Raw genomic sequence first — 15,510 nt, forward strand, 5'->3', positions numbered from 1 at the left:
TATGCTCACCCTTCTCTTTATCATATCAATCCCTACCAATCACCACGATCAACTTCGCACTTTCACATCACAACCCTCATACCCAAGAACACCCACAAAGAGTGGAAACCCCTCTGTCCTTTTGCATTTGGATCCCTTTGAAGAAAGATGGAGAAAAAGGGTTCCCTCAAAGATGAGACCTCACTGCAGCAATTGTTAGTGTATGTTGTCGCAGTAGCGTTGCTAGGGTTTTGCATGGTGGACCCATTCAATGTGGGGCCAGTGGGAGGGCATGAGTTCAGGCCTGTGAGGCATGCCATTGCACCTTACAAGAGGGTCATGGAGAGTTGGCCTAGAGACAACCAGAGCAAGCTGCGGTTTGGGAAGTTGGAGTTTGCAGACCAAGTCTATGGGCCAGAGTCTTTGGAGTTCGACCCGTCGGGACGCGGGCCTTACACCGGCCTTGCCGACGGGCGGGTCGTCAGGTGGATGGGGGAAGGCGTTGGGTGGGAGACATTTGCTTTCGCAACTCCAAATTGGTGAGCGTTCTCAAGTTATATTACTGCTCATTGACAACAGACAGCATTTGAAACACCTTTCAAAACTCCACAGTACAACAGTTCCATACTCGAGCATGTATCCAGTAATTAACCGAAGAAAAAGGTGCAAATGACTTGATCTTGACATGTATGCGAACCAAAAATAGATTAATTTAACATTGGGATATAATAATCACTGTCATTATCGGCCTTTACCAAAAAAAAAAAAAATAGATTAATTTTAAATGCACCACTTTACAACTGAAGAGACGATTAGATACAATCGCCATCATGCCAACATAAACGTAATGCCATCAACTTCTCTAGTATTTAACATTTCATGTCATATCAACAAGCTAACATGTGATTTGGGAGTGACATTTATGAGAATTATTAGGTCAGAGAAAGTGTGCGCAAAAGGGGTGGACTCAACCACACCAAAGCAATGGAAGGTGGAGAAGAAGTGTGGGAGGCCTCTGGGGCTGAGGTTCAACAAGGAGAGTGGACAGCTTTACATAGCAGATGCCTATTTTGGGCTGCTGGTGGTTGGACCGGAAGGAGGATATGCAACTCCTTTGGCCACACATGTGCATGGTAAACCAATTCTCTTTGCAAATGACCTTGACCTCCACAGCAATGGCTCCATCTTCTTCACTGATACCAGCACCAGATATGACAGAGTGTAAGTGAAACATGACACATTCCTATATGCTCCTCTCTCTTTTTTTATAAGATAATTTCTGTGAAAATCACACTGCACCCATGTTCTCTTCTTCTTTTCTTGTTGAATTTTGTGGGACAAAATACACTATGATCAACATAAGCATGTTCAAAGATATAATGGTTCTGTACGAGTACTTTTAAGGTCTTTTTGCTTTCAAATTTTTCGTTATAAGCGAGGAAATTGTGACTGTTTTTATGTGAAGGAACCATTTCTATATACTGCTGGAAGGAGAAGCAACTGGGAGGCTCCTCAGATACGACCCCCCCACTAATACAACTCATGTCGTTTTGGAAGGCTTGGCCTTCCCCAATGGAGTCCAATTGTCTAGAAACCAAAACTTCCTCCTCTTCACTGAGACCACCAATTGCAGGTACTCTACTGCTACCACAATTGCCGATATGACTTGTACTCTCTGTTCAACCACCATTTCCAAATAGAAGTTCTGGATTTTGCTTCTAATGATTTCGGTTTGCTTCCCCGTTAGATTAAATATGTACACTTGTGTAGAATTTATGAGGAGTGTAGTTGTGAAACAGACTAGTTGATGCATCGCGTCACCTCAGACTGATTAAATTTGGAGTTGCATCTCAGGTTGATGAAGTACTGGCTGGAGGGTCCAAAAATCGGGACAACTGAAGTCGTGGCAGATCTTCCAGGCTATCCGGACAATGTGAGGATTAACGAGAAAGGGCAGTTCTGGGTGGCCATAGATTGTTGCAGGACGCCGGCACAAGAGCTTCTCAGTCACAATCCATGGTTTAAGAGCATCTACTTCAGATTGCCGATAAAAATGAGCATTTTGGCGAGGCCAATGGGGATGCGGATGTACACGGTCATCTCGCTGTTCAGTGAGGAAGGAGAGATCTTGGAAGTTCTTGAGGATAGGAAGGGTGCGGTTATGAAGTTAGTGAGTGAAGTTAGGGAAGCCAATGGGAAGCTTTGGATTGGAACTGTGGCTCATAACCACATTGCCACTCTACCTTACCCCTGAGAGTTTGCTTTCTTCCCGTTTTATGCATTTTCAGTTCTTCCCTTCGGTCATAATTACTGTACTTATGGGGTATGCCTGGTTCAACTTAATTGTGCTATTACGAAGCAATTAGTTACCCTGCCTAGGGAAACCCTTGGCATATTACTTTCTTGTATTCTCCATGTCGTAAAGTTATAATCAGAGGTCGCAATGGTATCACCGCTCAATTCTGCATTTTAATGTCGTTGACCTTGCTCCCCTGCCTTAGCTTCTGCTGCATAACAACCACCACTGACGCGGAAAAGTCATCAATTGGGGGTTGCAATCAAGTCTGAAGGAACATTGAAATATCATCAACCAATATTGAACAATTTGCTTACTATAGATGTTGCAGCCGAGAGTTCGGTTCATAATTAAGATACGTAAGTTTACATGACCTCTCAAAAGAAAACAAAAGAAAGCCTGTTCAAGTATATCCAAACATTGTAGACACAAAACTCCCCACGTTCTCATCTTTTGATCCGTAAAGAAAGCTACATTTGCAATCAGAAGTATAAAACAGAACATTCAGAGGAACCATATTCCCTGAACAGAGAAGTTTCTCTCTTTGATTTGCAAAACGACTCCCACTAAACAGAAGAGTTGAGAAACCGGTAAGGAGAAAACAACACATGCATCACGTACGGATAAAGAGAAACTGGAGAGTGCTTATCGACTATCAGCTCTCTCCAAGAATGTCTTACTTGGCCCTTCAGCATGTAAGACCTTCCCCTAAATGTAAGAGGAAAGACTAGCCATAGGTTGAACAAGGTAACTAAGGACGTGGTCCACCTCATAGTTTACCACTTCATCTAGGAACAGAAACCTCTGTCCCCTTTTTCGATAACAGAATGGCATGCTCATAGAAATATTCTTCATTGCTGTGATATTGAGTTACTCATCAGAAAAATCAGATTACTTGACTTTTGTTCCATGTGCAATTTCCGAAATGCAGTTACAGTTTGTGAAGTAAGAAGAAATGAAGAAATTTTTAAGACCAAAGGCAGATACAGCCAGCCGAGTCCACACTTAGTAAACCTGGATTCCCCTTCCGCAAACTTCACAGCCAAAAAGGTAAAGGGCAATTCAGAAGCAGCCAGTTTAGACAAAAATTCTCAGTTATACCAAATCACTACAGGGACCCAACAAGTAACTAATTCACAAAGCAAACCTACTACGAGAAACTTCAATCCAGATCAAAGATCTAAACAACACGACAACAATAAATAAACAAATAAATGCATTCGACAGTATGCGTCCCATGAAAAGTCTAAATCTAGTACTACTTTTTTTTTTTTTTTGAGGGAGAGGGGTATGTGTCTAATCTGATGACTGATGGTGATTAATACTGCTAGCGACAGACTAAGAGGAGACAACAGTTACTGATACAAAGCCCAAAGGCAGCTACTCACTCCATTTTAGAAGAATTTGACTCTGCTGCATTACCATCTTTCTGATTTGGAGAAGGAATAGGTCCTCTGAATTTCAAGTCCCCAGCTGGTTGCTGCTGTTCGTGCTGTAACTGCTGCTGCTGAAGTTGGTGATGCAGTTGATGCTGTTGAAACTGGTGCTGCTGCTTCTGTGACTGAATCTGCAACTGTTGAAACTGCTGTGCAGCCAGAAGAGTGTGCATCGCATGGTTGTTGGGATAGAACTGCTGGCCACTTCCAAACGAAGCGTAGTTCATCATGGGTCCACCGTTGGGCATAGCTTGGCCAGTTAGTACCTTCAGATGTTGTATTTCCTCTTTGAGTGCTTCATTCAAAGCTGCAAAGAAGATGAAGGGGTATGCCTCATCAAACCTCCTACCAAGTAAAAATCAATGTGCAGTTTTATGCTACAGATGCGTATGTGAGGAATCTCAGAGCAAAAGTAGTAAAACAAACGACACTTCGTAGTAATAATTATAAACAGAATAAAAAAATGTTTGAAGAAACTCTTAGACGAATCTTTGGAAATGCCTTCTGCAAGAACCAGATAGCACTGCAACTAGACATAATCATTGTGGTAAAGCACTTCAGATTGCTGTGCAAAGAGTCCAAATAAATACCATTACTCCAAACGAACCGAAACATTATATCAGGAAATAGAGCGAAACAGAAAATTTATCACAGCGATGATATCCCCAAAAAAAATGATGAAAGAGCATTTATAAAGGGTGAGCAAGAGAAAGGAAAATGTACCAAACTTAAATTCCAACTGTATCATCATGCAGCATCTAGCATATCTTGCATACCAGATTTACACTGATTTCCCATATCTATACTCTCTTTCACCTAATCACCTACTTCATAAGTATTGCTAAAGACACTGGTAAGACAGATTATCTGACTAACACAAAGGATTGCTGAAGAACATACAATGCAATCTACTCCCACAAAATTCCTCATTGACTACTTCAAAATTTCCACATTACCGTGATATACACATACTGTGATATTATGTGAGACAGTAGACATTGGAGGAAATTGCAAAAGATTTTTTCAAACAAAAGATTCTAGTACATAATGTGGAATAGGAGTCAGAACAATGGACATTACTCCATTTGCAGTCCATAAGAAAACTAGAACTAACAAACAGGTGTATTGATCCATCCAACTTAGATGGTCATGTCATTTCTCCTGCTCATCTTCTTTCTAGTAGGACCTCTGGCACTGCAACTTTATTAATTTCCACCAAAGCAGTTAACTTCCATCTTATGAAAATTCTGTTTTTTCTCGCATCCTTTAACAACACAACAATGTAAGATGCTCAATTAACCATGCAATGCACATCAGGCAAATGTGGTCAACATCATTAGATTAGGCACATGCATAAAAAATATCAAAAAGATTGCATTGCATTTGAGGTTAGATTACTACAGGCCCAATAAAAGACCCCATACATCTGGAGTTGTTTGTACATAACCAAAAGAAAAAAAATTCTGCAGTCGTTTGTGTTTCATTAGTACAAGCACCAGAAAATAAAAACCAACAGTCTGAAGAAGATACAACTGATAACATGCAGCTGCATCTTTCTTTTATATGCAGAAGCAATGAGACGCTATAGTTCAATAATGATGCCATACTTAGACAAGCGGAAGTGCAAACAATATAATAATAGTTACTATACTACAGAGGGACATATTAAAGAACAAGACATACCATCTTGCAAATGAACCTGTTGCTCCATTGTTTGCAACCGCAGTTTCAATTCACTATTCTCAGCAGTCAAACCATTTGTGTCTCTCTGCAAAATCCAAACAAGAAACATAATGATAACAATATCAATGTGCAAGCAACATCACTTGTCAAGAACAATAACACAAGAAAAGCAAAAGGAGAACAAAATGTCACTGAGAGCTTTTGTAGCACTTGAGCAATGAACATACCAAATCAGCTCTCATTCACACCATCTAACTAGACACAACTTACCTGCAGCAGAGTGAGCTGTGCAGAGAGAGTTGTTGCTTCAGTTTGTAAAGTTTGTACTTTCCGTTCAAGCTCAGCTATGTATCGCATCTTCCTTTCCTTTGACCTTGCAGCCGACTGTCTGTTTGCCCAGATCCTATTGAATCACCGAAAGGATGGGGTTGAATGTACATATAATGTGGACATCACATAATCACAGTACAAAGATAAAAAAAAGTTACGGAACAAAGAAATACCATAGCGAGTTCTAGAAAAGGAGACAAAGAAGGCAAAACATAAGACCGAAAAACAGTTGAACTTTCACCTAGATTGCACACTTTATAGCAAATCGAAGCACGCCATAGAAACCCCACTCGCAACAGACCTCATTAAGAGTGAGAAAATACCAAAGCTTACAATATTACTGAAAGCATAAACATATGTAGATACACACGATATCGTACTCTGCAAGTGAGTCATAATTTCATAAAGCACTCAACAGTGTCGTATGTATAATTATGTAAAGTTCATAGTTATTGAAAAACATATGGTGTTGCATAGCTCACACTTGACATTTACTATGAAAGGAAAAAAAGGAGAAAACATATGCTCGCTTCTGAATTTCACAAGCAGAAAGTCTTAGTAAAAAACAAAAGTACTGAATAAAATCGAAATGTAACATGAAACTCACAGCCAAGGAAGTTAACAAGGAGACAATAAGTCCAATTTCAGTCCATTTTCGTGTTTCTACCTTCCTGCTTATTATGAAAGCAACCTCTTTCATCAATTATCTAATCAAGATTCTTAACACATCTTCGAGTCAAAACTCTTGCAAAGAGGGCAACAGAGACGAGCACCTCTAGCCACACATTAATTCAAAGGAAGTGGAAAATGTTCTAACTTATAAGTTTATTACTGTTGGTGCACCCAGCTATTAAAAGTACTTTTGAAGAAAAGGTAAAAATGTAGTAAAGTAAAATCTTGTGCCGGTTTGAATTCCTCTTGCAAACATTTACAATATCATCCAATCGATTAATTAGTTAAAGCAACTTTCAATCTTTCATCACGTACTACAGAAGACATACTAACTATAAGAGAGCACATCAGTTCACGAAAGAAGACAAACATCAGTAACGAAGCAGAATATATGTCGAAGTACATGAGCAGCTGAACCCAAATCCCAAAACCTCCCTTCTCCGTGTACAATGCCTAAATGGAAACAGTTCTCTTAGTTAATTAATTGTATGCTCATACAGGCACCATGCAGATTAAAGTGCACTCAATTGCATCATTCTAAGACTGAAAAGGATATACTACATGAGGAAAGAGGCCAAAATATTGTCACACAGGTCAAACCAACACCTTTCGAAGCAAGACCAGCATAAGCCATGCACAGACTGCCTAGTGTACACAAGAGGTGCAACACACATATTGTCCTGAGAAGGAGAGACAAGCTGTATGCATTCAAACTTATGACCTATCAAAAATCACTACCACTGCCCCCATGTATATATATATTCACGATCACCAAAATAACACTAGTAAAGGTAGAAGCACAAGAGAGAGAATGCATTTGATGTCAGTACAAAGAGTTCAAATGAATTAGCAAACCAAACCTAAGGCAGCATTTTTTCCTAACACCAGACAATCAAGTCAAAGGAAAAACTTGCAACGTTAAATTTGCACAAAACATAAACCACATTATACATTGAATTAAAAATTCAGCAAGCAATGCCTCTATTTCGCAGGCAGGAATGGTCCCAGAATAGTCCTCCTCAATCATCCATATAACAACCATAGAACTATCTATCATGAGTGATGAGCCAAGATGTACAACTAATGTCTAGACAATGCAGTCAATACTTGTCATCTGAAGACCAAACACTAAATGATTGAAGCATTTATTAAAGCACAATTAACAACAGATTTATGCTATATACGCAAGGCATGGGCGATATCAAACGACAGACTTCAGCAACTTGCCAGAGTTAGCAAGTATCGAAAAACTCTCTTGAGCCACTGTGTACCTCTTTGCGCGCTTGGGATCAATCAGTGCAAGCTCAGCAAGCTTCGCAGCAGACATGGCCTTCTTGGCATCTGCAGGAGATGCTTCCTCGGAACCCGACATAAGCATCTCGGGCTTAATACTCGTTGACCCGTCCATAGACTGGCTATGTTGATGTCTAATTCTAGGCCTCTCAGTCGACCCAGAAGCCACGTTCTCCGCAGAAGATGGGGCTGCCCCCGAACCAGACTCCGCGGCAGCCGCCATGGCCAGTGGAGCAGAAGAAGGCTCTCCCATCTGAAACGACGAAGTCGCCGAGGACGAATTGAACTTATCCATGTCGAGGTACATGGAAAACAAATCCTCCTCCGTATCATCTGAGAACGAAGGACCATCCGCGGCTCCCACGACTCCGAGATCACTGTCGAAGCTGATATCATCAGGGAGAGTGAGAATCTCCGAATGCGCGCGGCGGTGGCCACGGTTCCGCGGCGGGTTATCGGGCATCCGGCTAATATCGTGGCTGAAGTCGGGGACCAGGTTCTGCTGAGCCAACGGGGGGAACGACGAGGAGCCCGCCGGCGGCGGCTCCGGCTTCACGGAGAAGGCATTCGCATTCGGCGAGAACCCCGCGAAACGACCCGACGGAGGCGGCAACCCGCTACTATGACCAGACAATTTCTCCTTATCCATGGCACCCAGAAATCCCCCGAATCGAACTGAATCCAATCCACCTTGAACCCGCGACTCCAAACCAACGATCGACCCGATCAAAAAGCCCCCGAGGTCGGTTCCCCCAGCTAGAAAGCCTCGGCAAAATCCCGCCTTTTTCACAAGGGACACGCGCAAACACGACGAAGCAGGTGATGGGGGGTGGGAGAAAACCCTAGACCCACGAAGATCCGAGGAAAGCGGACGGCGAGATTGGACAAGAGACGAAGCAGGGGAGTGAGAGAAGCTGAAGGGCGAATCAAAGTTTCTTCCTTTTTCCCTGCCTGGGGATCGCGAGAGGGGACACAAATTCTTGCAGGCGAAGTCAGAGAGAGAGAGAGAGAGAGAGAGAGAGATCAGATCTTCATGTGAAATGGGGAAGGAATGAAAAGCGAGGGGACGAAGGAGGGCCAAAAGGGTAGAGAATGAACAGCTTTTTGGTCCTTCTTTTTTTCACAGAGGAAGGCGAATCACATGGGGAGAGAGATGGTTGTCGGGACGACAGGCAGAGAGGAAGAGAGAGAGAGTGTGCGTGTGTGTGTGTTGCTTGTAAAGCACAGAGAGAATCGAGAGAGAGACAGAGAGCCAGAGAGAGATCTGAGGAAGAAGACGAGGCTTCTCGGAGAAGACACAGGCCGTTTCTGTCTGAGGAAGGGCTCGCTCGTTCTTGGGTTGGGCCTCTTCTTCTTCTTCTTCTTCTTCTTCGATTCTCTTGCAAAGATTTTGATGATATATATATATATAACACACTCTTTTGCCTTGCATGGTGATTTTAGATCTCTCTTTCCTTTCCTGTGCTTTCCATTCATCCCATGAAGAGTTCGAGGGTTTGATTGTGTTGCCCATTGTGCTAGATGCGAATGATGTTTCTGGTCCATTATGGACGACGATGGTTATCGATTTTAATTTCCTCGAGAATTCTTGTTGGAATGGCTCATTCTCTTTTTAAATCAAGAAGAGTCGGTCATTTTGGCTCTCATGTTAGAATAGTCAATTCCATGTGACTAGGAGGGCCTCAGAGTCAACAATTGGGATACATATGTCATGCTCTCAATAGGGACCAAAGTTAACCAGCTGTCCAGGCAGCAGGTTGCTGGCTCCACCGTGTAGAAATCATCGAATGGACGCCAGGTTAGTAAGGGTGCGCATGACAATCATTCTGTGCCCGGAAATTATTTCTATTCAGAAATGATTCTTTTTTATTCTGTGCCCGGAAACAATTTCTGAGCATTTAAAGGCGTTTGGTAACTGTCCAAAATTTCTATTCCTGGGATAGAAAAGAACAGAAATACGTTTGGTAACTACACAAAATTTCTTTTTATTAATAATATTTTTTAAATTATTTAATATTGTTTTTCTATTTTTTTTCTTTCTACCCTTCCCTTCTTTGGCCATGGCCGGTCGCCGGCGCCGGCGACCGGCCACAGGCCAGGGCGTCGCGGCCCTCGCCGCCACCCTGGCCGCCTGCCTCACCGCCGACCTTGCCCAGATCGGGCGAGGCCGACCTCGCCATGATCGACGGCGAGCCGCCTCACCCAGGTGGCGAGGGTCCAGCCCTCGCCCTCGCCGGCGGCTGGCGAGGGCCATGACGCCCTCGTCGGCCCTGGGCTATGGCCGGCCGCCGGCGACCGGCCACAGCCCAGGGAAGAACAACACAAAAAAGAAAAGAAAAAGAACTCATTCTCAAAATTGTGTCGAGAAATAAGAAGCAACTTTTTTTTACTTCTTGTTTCTCTTCCAAAACTGTTTCTGGGCACAAATTTTTGCAAAAATGTGCCCGGAAACAAAAAGTTTACCAAAAGCATTTCTGTTCCCAAACTATTTCTGGAAACAAAAGAACAAAAATTTTCACTGTTTGGCACGTTACCAAACGGGCCCTAACTCTCTGCTCGTTTTGTGTAGGGCACTTCTCTCTTCTCGTTTGCTCACCATTTTGGGTATATTATACATCATTCTTTTCTAGCTTAGAAAATAAGAGCTAAGTTGAGCTACAACTGACATAAATAACGTGTTCTTCCTATAATTCTCGGCGAATCGCTGCGGCCTCACTAGCCATGTCACGTTCGGACGGTCACATCAACAGAATTTTCATTGGGTTTGGTCCGGAGCGCTTCATTAGACAATTTGTGCGAATAGAAGGATTCGATGAGAAAAATTAAAAAAGTATAAGGATTTAATTCGAATAAGAAAGAGTGTGGAAGTATAGGGTCGAAAAGTAAAAGTTTTCCATATTAAAATTGGAGGGCGCGAAGTATAAATCCCAGATATTTAAAAGATCTAAAGTGAAATTACAAGGAACTTAAGGGCGACGATGTAAAAAATACAAGATAAACATAAAATATTTTCAAGGAAACCAAAGGTCTGCCCTAAGAAACGACTAAGAAGTGGAGTATGTTCACGAGAGAGGCCAAATGGCGATACATAGCAAATCTCATATGCTATTAACACAAAAATTGAGGGAAAATTATTAGAATAGTCCTAGACCTATTACATTTATGTTAATTTAATTTTAAACCTTTCAATTTGATCAATTTAGTCATAAACATTTTGACAATTTACCAATTTAGTCATTCTGATTAATTTGGCGGAAATACTTAATGTGGACAAATTTTATAATTTTATTTATTTATTTTTATATTATTTTTATTTTCTATTTTTTCTCTTCTTTTCTTTCTTCCTTTGACGATTGTCAAGCCTCGGTGATGGCTAGCGATGACCAGCGAAGGGTGACCTCACCAGCGCCAGATCCATCAAGGACAACCCACGCTGGTCGTCATTGCCGACCATTGTCAAGGACCGGCGAAGGAAGAAGGAAAAAAAGAAAATAAAAATAGTTTTTTTTTGGTCTGATAAATAAAAATAGTTAAACATTACAAAAATTTGTCTACATCAACGCTCGCTGTGCAATGTAGAATGCCTCACGTGGGTCAGCGATTTTCGACTAAAATTGTGTAAAATGATTAAATTATCAAATTATCAAAAGATTTAGGACTGAATTGGTACAATAAAAAGATTAAAGATTGAATTGGCGTACAATAGATTTAGATTTTTTTATGGTAATTTTCCCTGAAAATTGAGGGTTGTGATCGTGACAAATCACATTACACTACATGAACACGATGTAAAAAAAAACTACAAAAACGAAAATAAAAATTAAAGTTATGACTTTTCTTTTCACAAAAGGAAAGAATTATTGATAAATTAAATTTAGGTCTTCTCTAACTTGGACCCCATGTGCTCGAGCAAGGCGTCGACCGCGACGTCGACCGCGTCCCGAAACCCCAACGCCGTCGCGTTCGGATGCGCGTACGTGATTCTCGGTATCAGCTCGACCACCCTCCGCCGCATCCTCTCCACCTCCTCCGGCGGGATCTCCGCGAGCACCTTCTCTATCTCCACCTCCAGCGGCTCCTCTCCCTCTCCGGCGTCGACGAACACCGAGTACTCCCTCGGCTCCGCCGGGAGGTACCACCTGTACTGCGTGTACGCCGTGTGCGGCGAGAAGAACACGGGCACACACCCCGCGAGCACCGCGTCGAACACGGACCGCCGCGTGAACGAGTCCCCCGGTGCCTGCAGGCAGAACCGCGACGCCGCCATGATGCTGAGCACCCGGCCCGGGTCGTGGCATGCGGCGGGGGACGCCGGCTTGCAAACCACGAGCTCGCACCGGGCCGACTCGTTGCACTGACGGATGAGCTCGTCCCTTATTGCCGCCATGCCCGGGCCCCTCCGCGGTCCGCCGATGAAGGAGAACAGGTGCGGCCGATCGGACTCGCTGACGTGCTTATGCCACGCCAGCATCTCTGCTGATGTGGCGGGATGGAAGTAGGACGGGTACGGGATACCATGCTGGTTGGACCCGGTCCAGGGCTGCCTCTCGACGGTCAGGACCGACATGTTCCTGACGGCCGGGAGGTCCAGGAGCGAGTTCGCCCCGAAGTCGGGGCCCCGGTTCGAGAGCCGGAGGAAGTCCCATGCAGTCCGGCCGAGGACGAGGAAGTGGTCATGCCCGCCGCGCCGCTGCCATGTGGGGAGGGACTGCACGTGCTCGGCGAGGTCCACGGCGAGGGCGTCGCGGGCCGGGAGGCTGCGCTCGCGGAACATGCTGGACACGTGGAGGCCAGCGTAGAAGGGGACGTAGAAGAGGTTGGCGAGGGCGGGGTCGCGGACGCGGCACGGGTGGTTCTCGAGGCGCGCGTGGAAGATCATCTCGGCGATGAACTGGTTGGTGGCGAACCAGCTGCCTCCTCCACCACCGCCAATGCCGGCGACGGAGGGGATGGGGCGGCCGAGGCCGCGGTTGGAGACGTGGGGGCACATGTCGGTGTACATGTTGAGGGAGCGGCAGCGGAGGAGGAGGTCGGAGTTGAACCTGGGGGGGAGGGAGTGGACGTAGACGGCGGCGCGGGAGCGGCAGGCGGAGCCGTCGGGAGGGTCATCGGCGACGCCGAGGGTGAGGTTGGTCGCAGCAGGAGGCCTTCTCGCGGTGTCGGGGCGGAGCAGATCGAAGCGGAAGTAGAGGAGAAGGAACCAGAGAGCGAAGAAGGAGGAGAGGAAGAGGGCGGGCTTGAGCTTGGAGGAGGTCTGATCAGCCTTGTGGTGCTTGGAGGACTTGGGCTTGTCGACCGCCGTCCACGGCAGCGCGTGTCTCAGCTTCCTCAACATCATCTTCACACACAGAGAAAGAGAGAGAGAGAGAGAGAAAGAGAGAGAGAGAGAGAGAGGGAGGATTTGAAATGGAGATGGGAGGAGGAGGAGGAGGGGTGGAGGGAAGAAGGCTGCTGCGGGTGGCTTTCTGAGGATGTCAAAGTCAACGGGGAGGCCCAACCGACACAACATGTCATTGAGAACTGGGAAAAGAGGAAAGGGGAAGAAATTGTCGTAATTCCATATTTACTTATCGTGGGTTTTAAGGAATGAAAAGATATAAATTTGGCGGTGGTTGCGATAATGGTTCCAAAAGAGAGAGAGATCACAAGAGTCCACCCCCGTCTGTTGGGGAATCAATGTCACCATGTAAAGTTACTGCATAGAAAGTTGCCAAGCCTGTGCGTGAGAGGGAGGGGCCTGTGTCCCCCACATTCCATGCTCTGTTTATATCCATCTATCGTCACCGGAAAAAAGTATTTCTGTAGTCTATAAATCATGTAAATCGGACGTTAGGTTCATACTGTCGCGATTCAAAAGACTGTTGAATTGGCGCCGATTCGAGGCAGTCGACCTTGACTAGAGGTCGAAGTCCCTACGATCAATTTGGGGCTTGCCATGCGATGGAGTCGGAAGCGGCCGGTATGTGTGTGAAAGAGAGAGGGAGGTTTTTGCATTGGGCATTAGGTAAACGCACAACAGAGTCTGAAGGTCTTCGTGTTGAGTGTTAAGTAATGGATAAAGATAGTAAACGGGTATAGTAGATGAAAAACGTTCCCCATTATATCTCCATTTCATAGTCGGGCCCTTCCTTATGAGCACGAGCCCACGATGAGATCCCTCGATAGGTAAATTCTTGTATGGACCATGGTCCAAATTGAATGCAGTTAATGCCATCCAAATTTTAAGAGACTCATACGAGATTATAAAATCTATATATATATATAATCGAGCCATCATGGATCATATCCAGACAAGTTTGCACTATAGTTGCCTGCATTATTACCGGTCAATCATCTATTGTATTGTGTACATTGTCTAATCTGGAGCATATACGATAAAATAATCTAAAGGGTCTCGTTAATTAGTGTCTTTAGAGCACTTATCAAGCATATACCTAATAAAAATAAGATTTTTTCATTTAAAATGCACTGATTATACAAAACACGAGAAAAACAATATTTTGAAAAAGACAATATCTCTTTATACAAACATCTATCGAGCACTTCGCGCTCGTTAACAAAATCCTAATTCGAAATTCATCGAGTAAAAGCGGGATAATCCAAAGAGAGAGAATGCGAAGAAGACGAATGTAATACATATACATGACATGAATTACTTAACTGAATTCGGGTCAAATGACTAACATGCACGAGGATCATTGTAGACCCGAGTTTGGATGCACGAAATGCGCAGACGAAAGCTCAAACGTGGCCGGACCAGACAAGTCCAACGTTGATCGATCACAAGTAAAGAGGAGGCGCCCTAACCTAAGATAGAAAGAGGTCGCATCTGGCGCCGATGACGTGCCAAAAAAGTCAGAACTGGAAGAGGAGGGATTGGTGAGACTGAGTGATGGAAACTTCTGACAGGTTTGGTGATCGATTCAACGTTAATTAGGTGAGGAAAAAATTGATTGGAGAAGAGCCCTGATTGACAAATGGCAAGCAAAAGCGAGATGTTTCTGGAGAGAGAAACTGCTGTTGGCCAGAGACAAAAGTGGAGAGGGGTTGGCTTTCTTTGCACGAGCATTCCATGCATTGCCTTTTCAAGACATCGTCTCTTCGGACAACAACTACCGACACGGGGGAAAAGTTTTAAGGGTTCTGAACCGGTCTACCTCCGGGTAGGGTACCGGTTCTGAGCTTTGAACTGGCGGGTTCTATCCGGGGAACCGGCCTAGATCGGTTCGAAGCGAGTTCCCCGCTCAGCTGAGATCATCATCGGTTGCAAACTGCAAATCCCGTTCCAGGCCTGTTCCAAGCTTAGCCAGTTCGGTTATTGGCTCCGATTTTCCGAAATTGAATCTTACAAGGCCAGTTTCGGGTTCTAATTTTGGGACTGAACCGGCTTGGTATCGATCATCAATGAGGGATACTCGTTAACAGGATCCAATTAAGATTATCTCCCACCCTTCATCACCTGCACTTTTTCTAACATATACTCCGTTGAGGTCAAGACCAAGCTCCTATCAAAAAAGCGTGACATCTCGAATGTAATTTCGGTTCGCCATTACCTCCCGAGATAATCAATTGTGAGTGAGGCCTGGTGAATAAGCTGAGAATGTGGGCTTAATTTGGCGTGTACGTATTGTCTTAGGATAGGTCATAAGTAATATGTTTATTAGCTTTAGATTGTGATGTTGCAGGGAAAGGGCAAGAACTTTTAATATGAAATCAAGACGACTCCATCACTACTTGAAGTATTATTTTGTGAACAAGTAAATCACTACTTAGAGAGAGTTTGAACGGAGAGCTTTAAAATGGAGAAAATAGAAATATAGG

At 44.2% G+C, this 15,510-nt stretch overlaps 3 protein-coding genes across 4 annotated transcripts in view; 1 reads left to right on the forward strand and 2 right to left on the reverse strand.

The window, feature by feature from the left end:
- The first annotated feature begins 5 nt into the window (after positions 1–5).
- LOC115688600 (protein STRICTOSIDINE SYNTHASE-LIKE 13) lies at positions 6–2,446 on the forward strand. The gene is made up of 4 exons (XM_030614472.2): positions 6–518; positions 916–1,200; positions 1,445–1,612; positions 1,834–2,446. The coding sequence occupies exons 1-4, from the start codon at positions 148–150 to the stop codon at positions 2,231–2,233; spliced, it is 1,224 nt and encodes a 407-aa protein (XP_030470332.1). The 5' UTR covers positions 6–147; the 3' UTR covers positions 2,234–2,446.
- A 955-nt stretch (positions 2,447–3,401) lies between these two features.
- LOC115688599 (probable transcription factor PosF21) overlaps positions 3,402–15,510 on the reverse strand; it is a 59,391-nt gene continuing 47,282 nt past the window's right edge. The window contains exons 2-5 of one of the 2 annotated variants that reach the window (XM_056305313.1): positions 7,668–8,799; positions 5,665–5,797; positions 5,395–5,479; positions 3,402–4,018 (exon numbers count right to left, since the gene is read on the reverse strand). In XM_056305313.1, the coding sequence (XP_056161288.1) occupies positions 3,660–4,018; positions 5,395–5,479; positions 5,665–5,797; positions 7,668–8,338 (1,248 nt within the window). In that variant the 5' untranslated portion in view covers positions 8,339–8,799 and the 3' untranslated portion in view covers positions 3,402–3,659. Of the gene's footprint in view, positions 4,019–5,394; positions 5,480–5,664; positions 5,798–7,667; positions 8,869–15,510 lie in introns of those variants that run through there. The other variant, XM_030614471.2, reaches the window with a different exon arrangement.
- LOC115688598 (probable xyloglucan galactosyltransferase GT17) lies at positions 11,526–13,075 on the reverse strand. Its single transcript, XM_030614469.2, has one exon. The coding sequence runs from the start codon at positions 13,025–13,027 to the stop codon at positions 11,564–11,566; it is 1,464 nt and encodes a 487-aa protein (XP_030470329.1). The 5' UTR covers positions 13,028–13,075; the 3' UTR covers positions 11,526–11,563.

Source organism: Syzygium oleosum, unplaced genomic scaffold (assembly GCF_021117445.2).
Source record: "Syzygium oleosum isolate NSW1041296 unplaced genomic scaffold, Sole_v2.1 Sole_v2.37, whole genome shotgun sequence".
Classification (NCBI taxonomy): Eukaryota; Viridiplantae; Streptophyta; class Magnoliopsida; order Myrtales; family Myrtaceae; genus Syzygium; species Syzygium oleosum.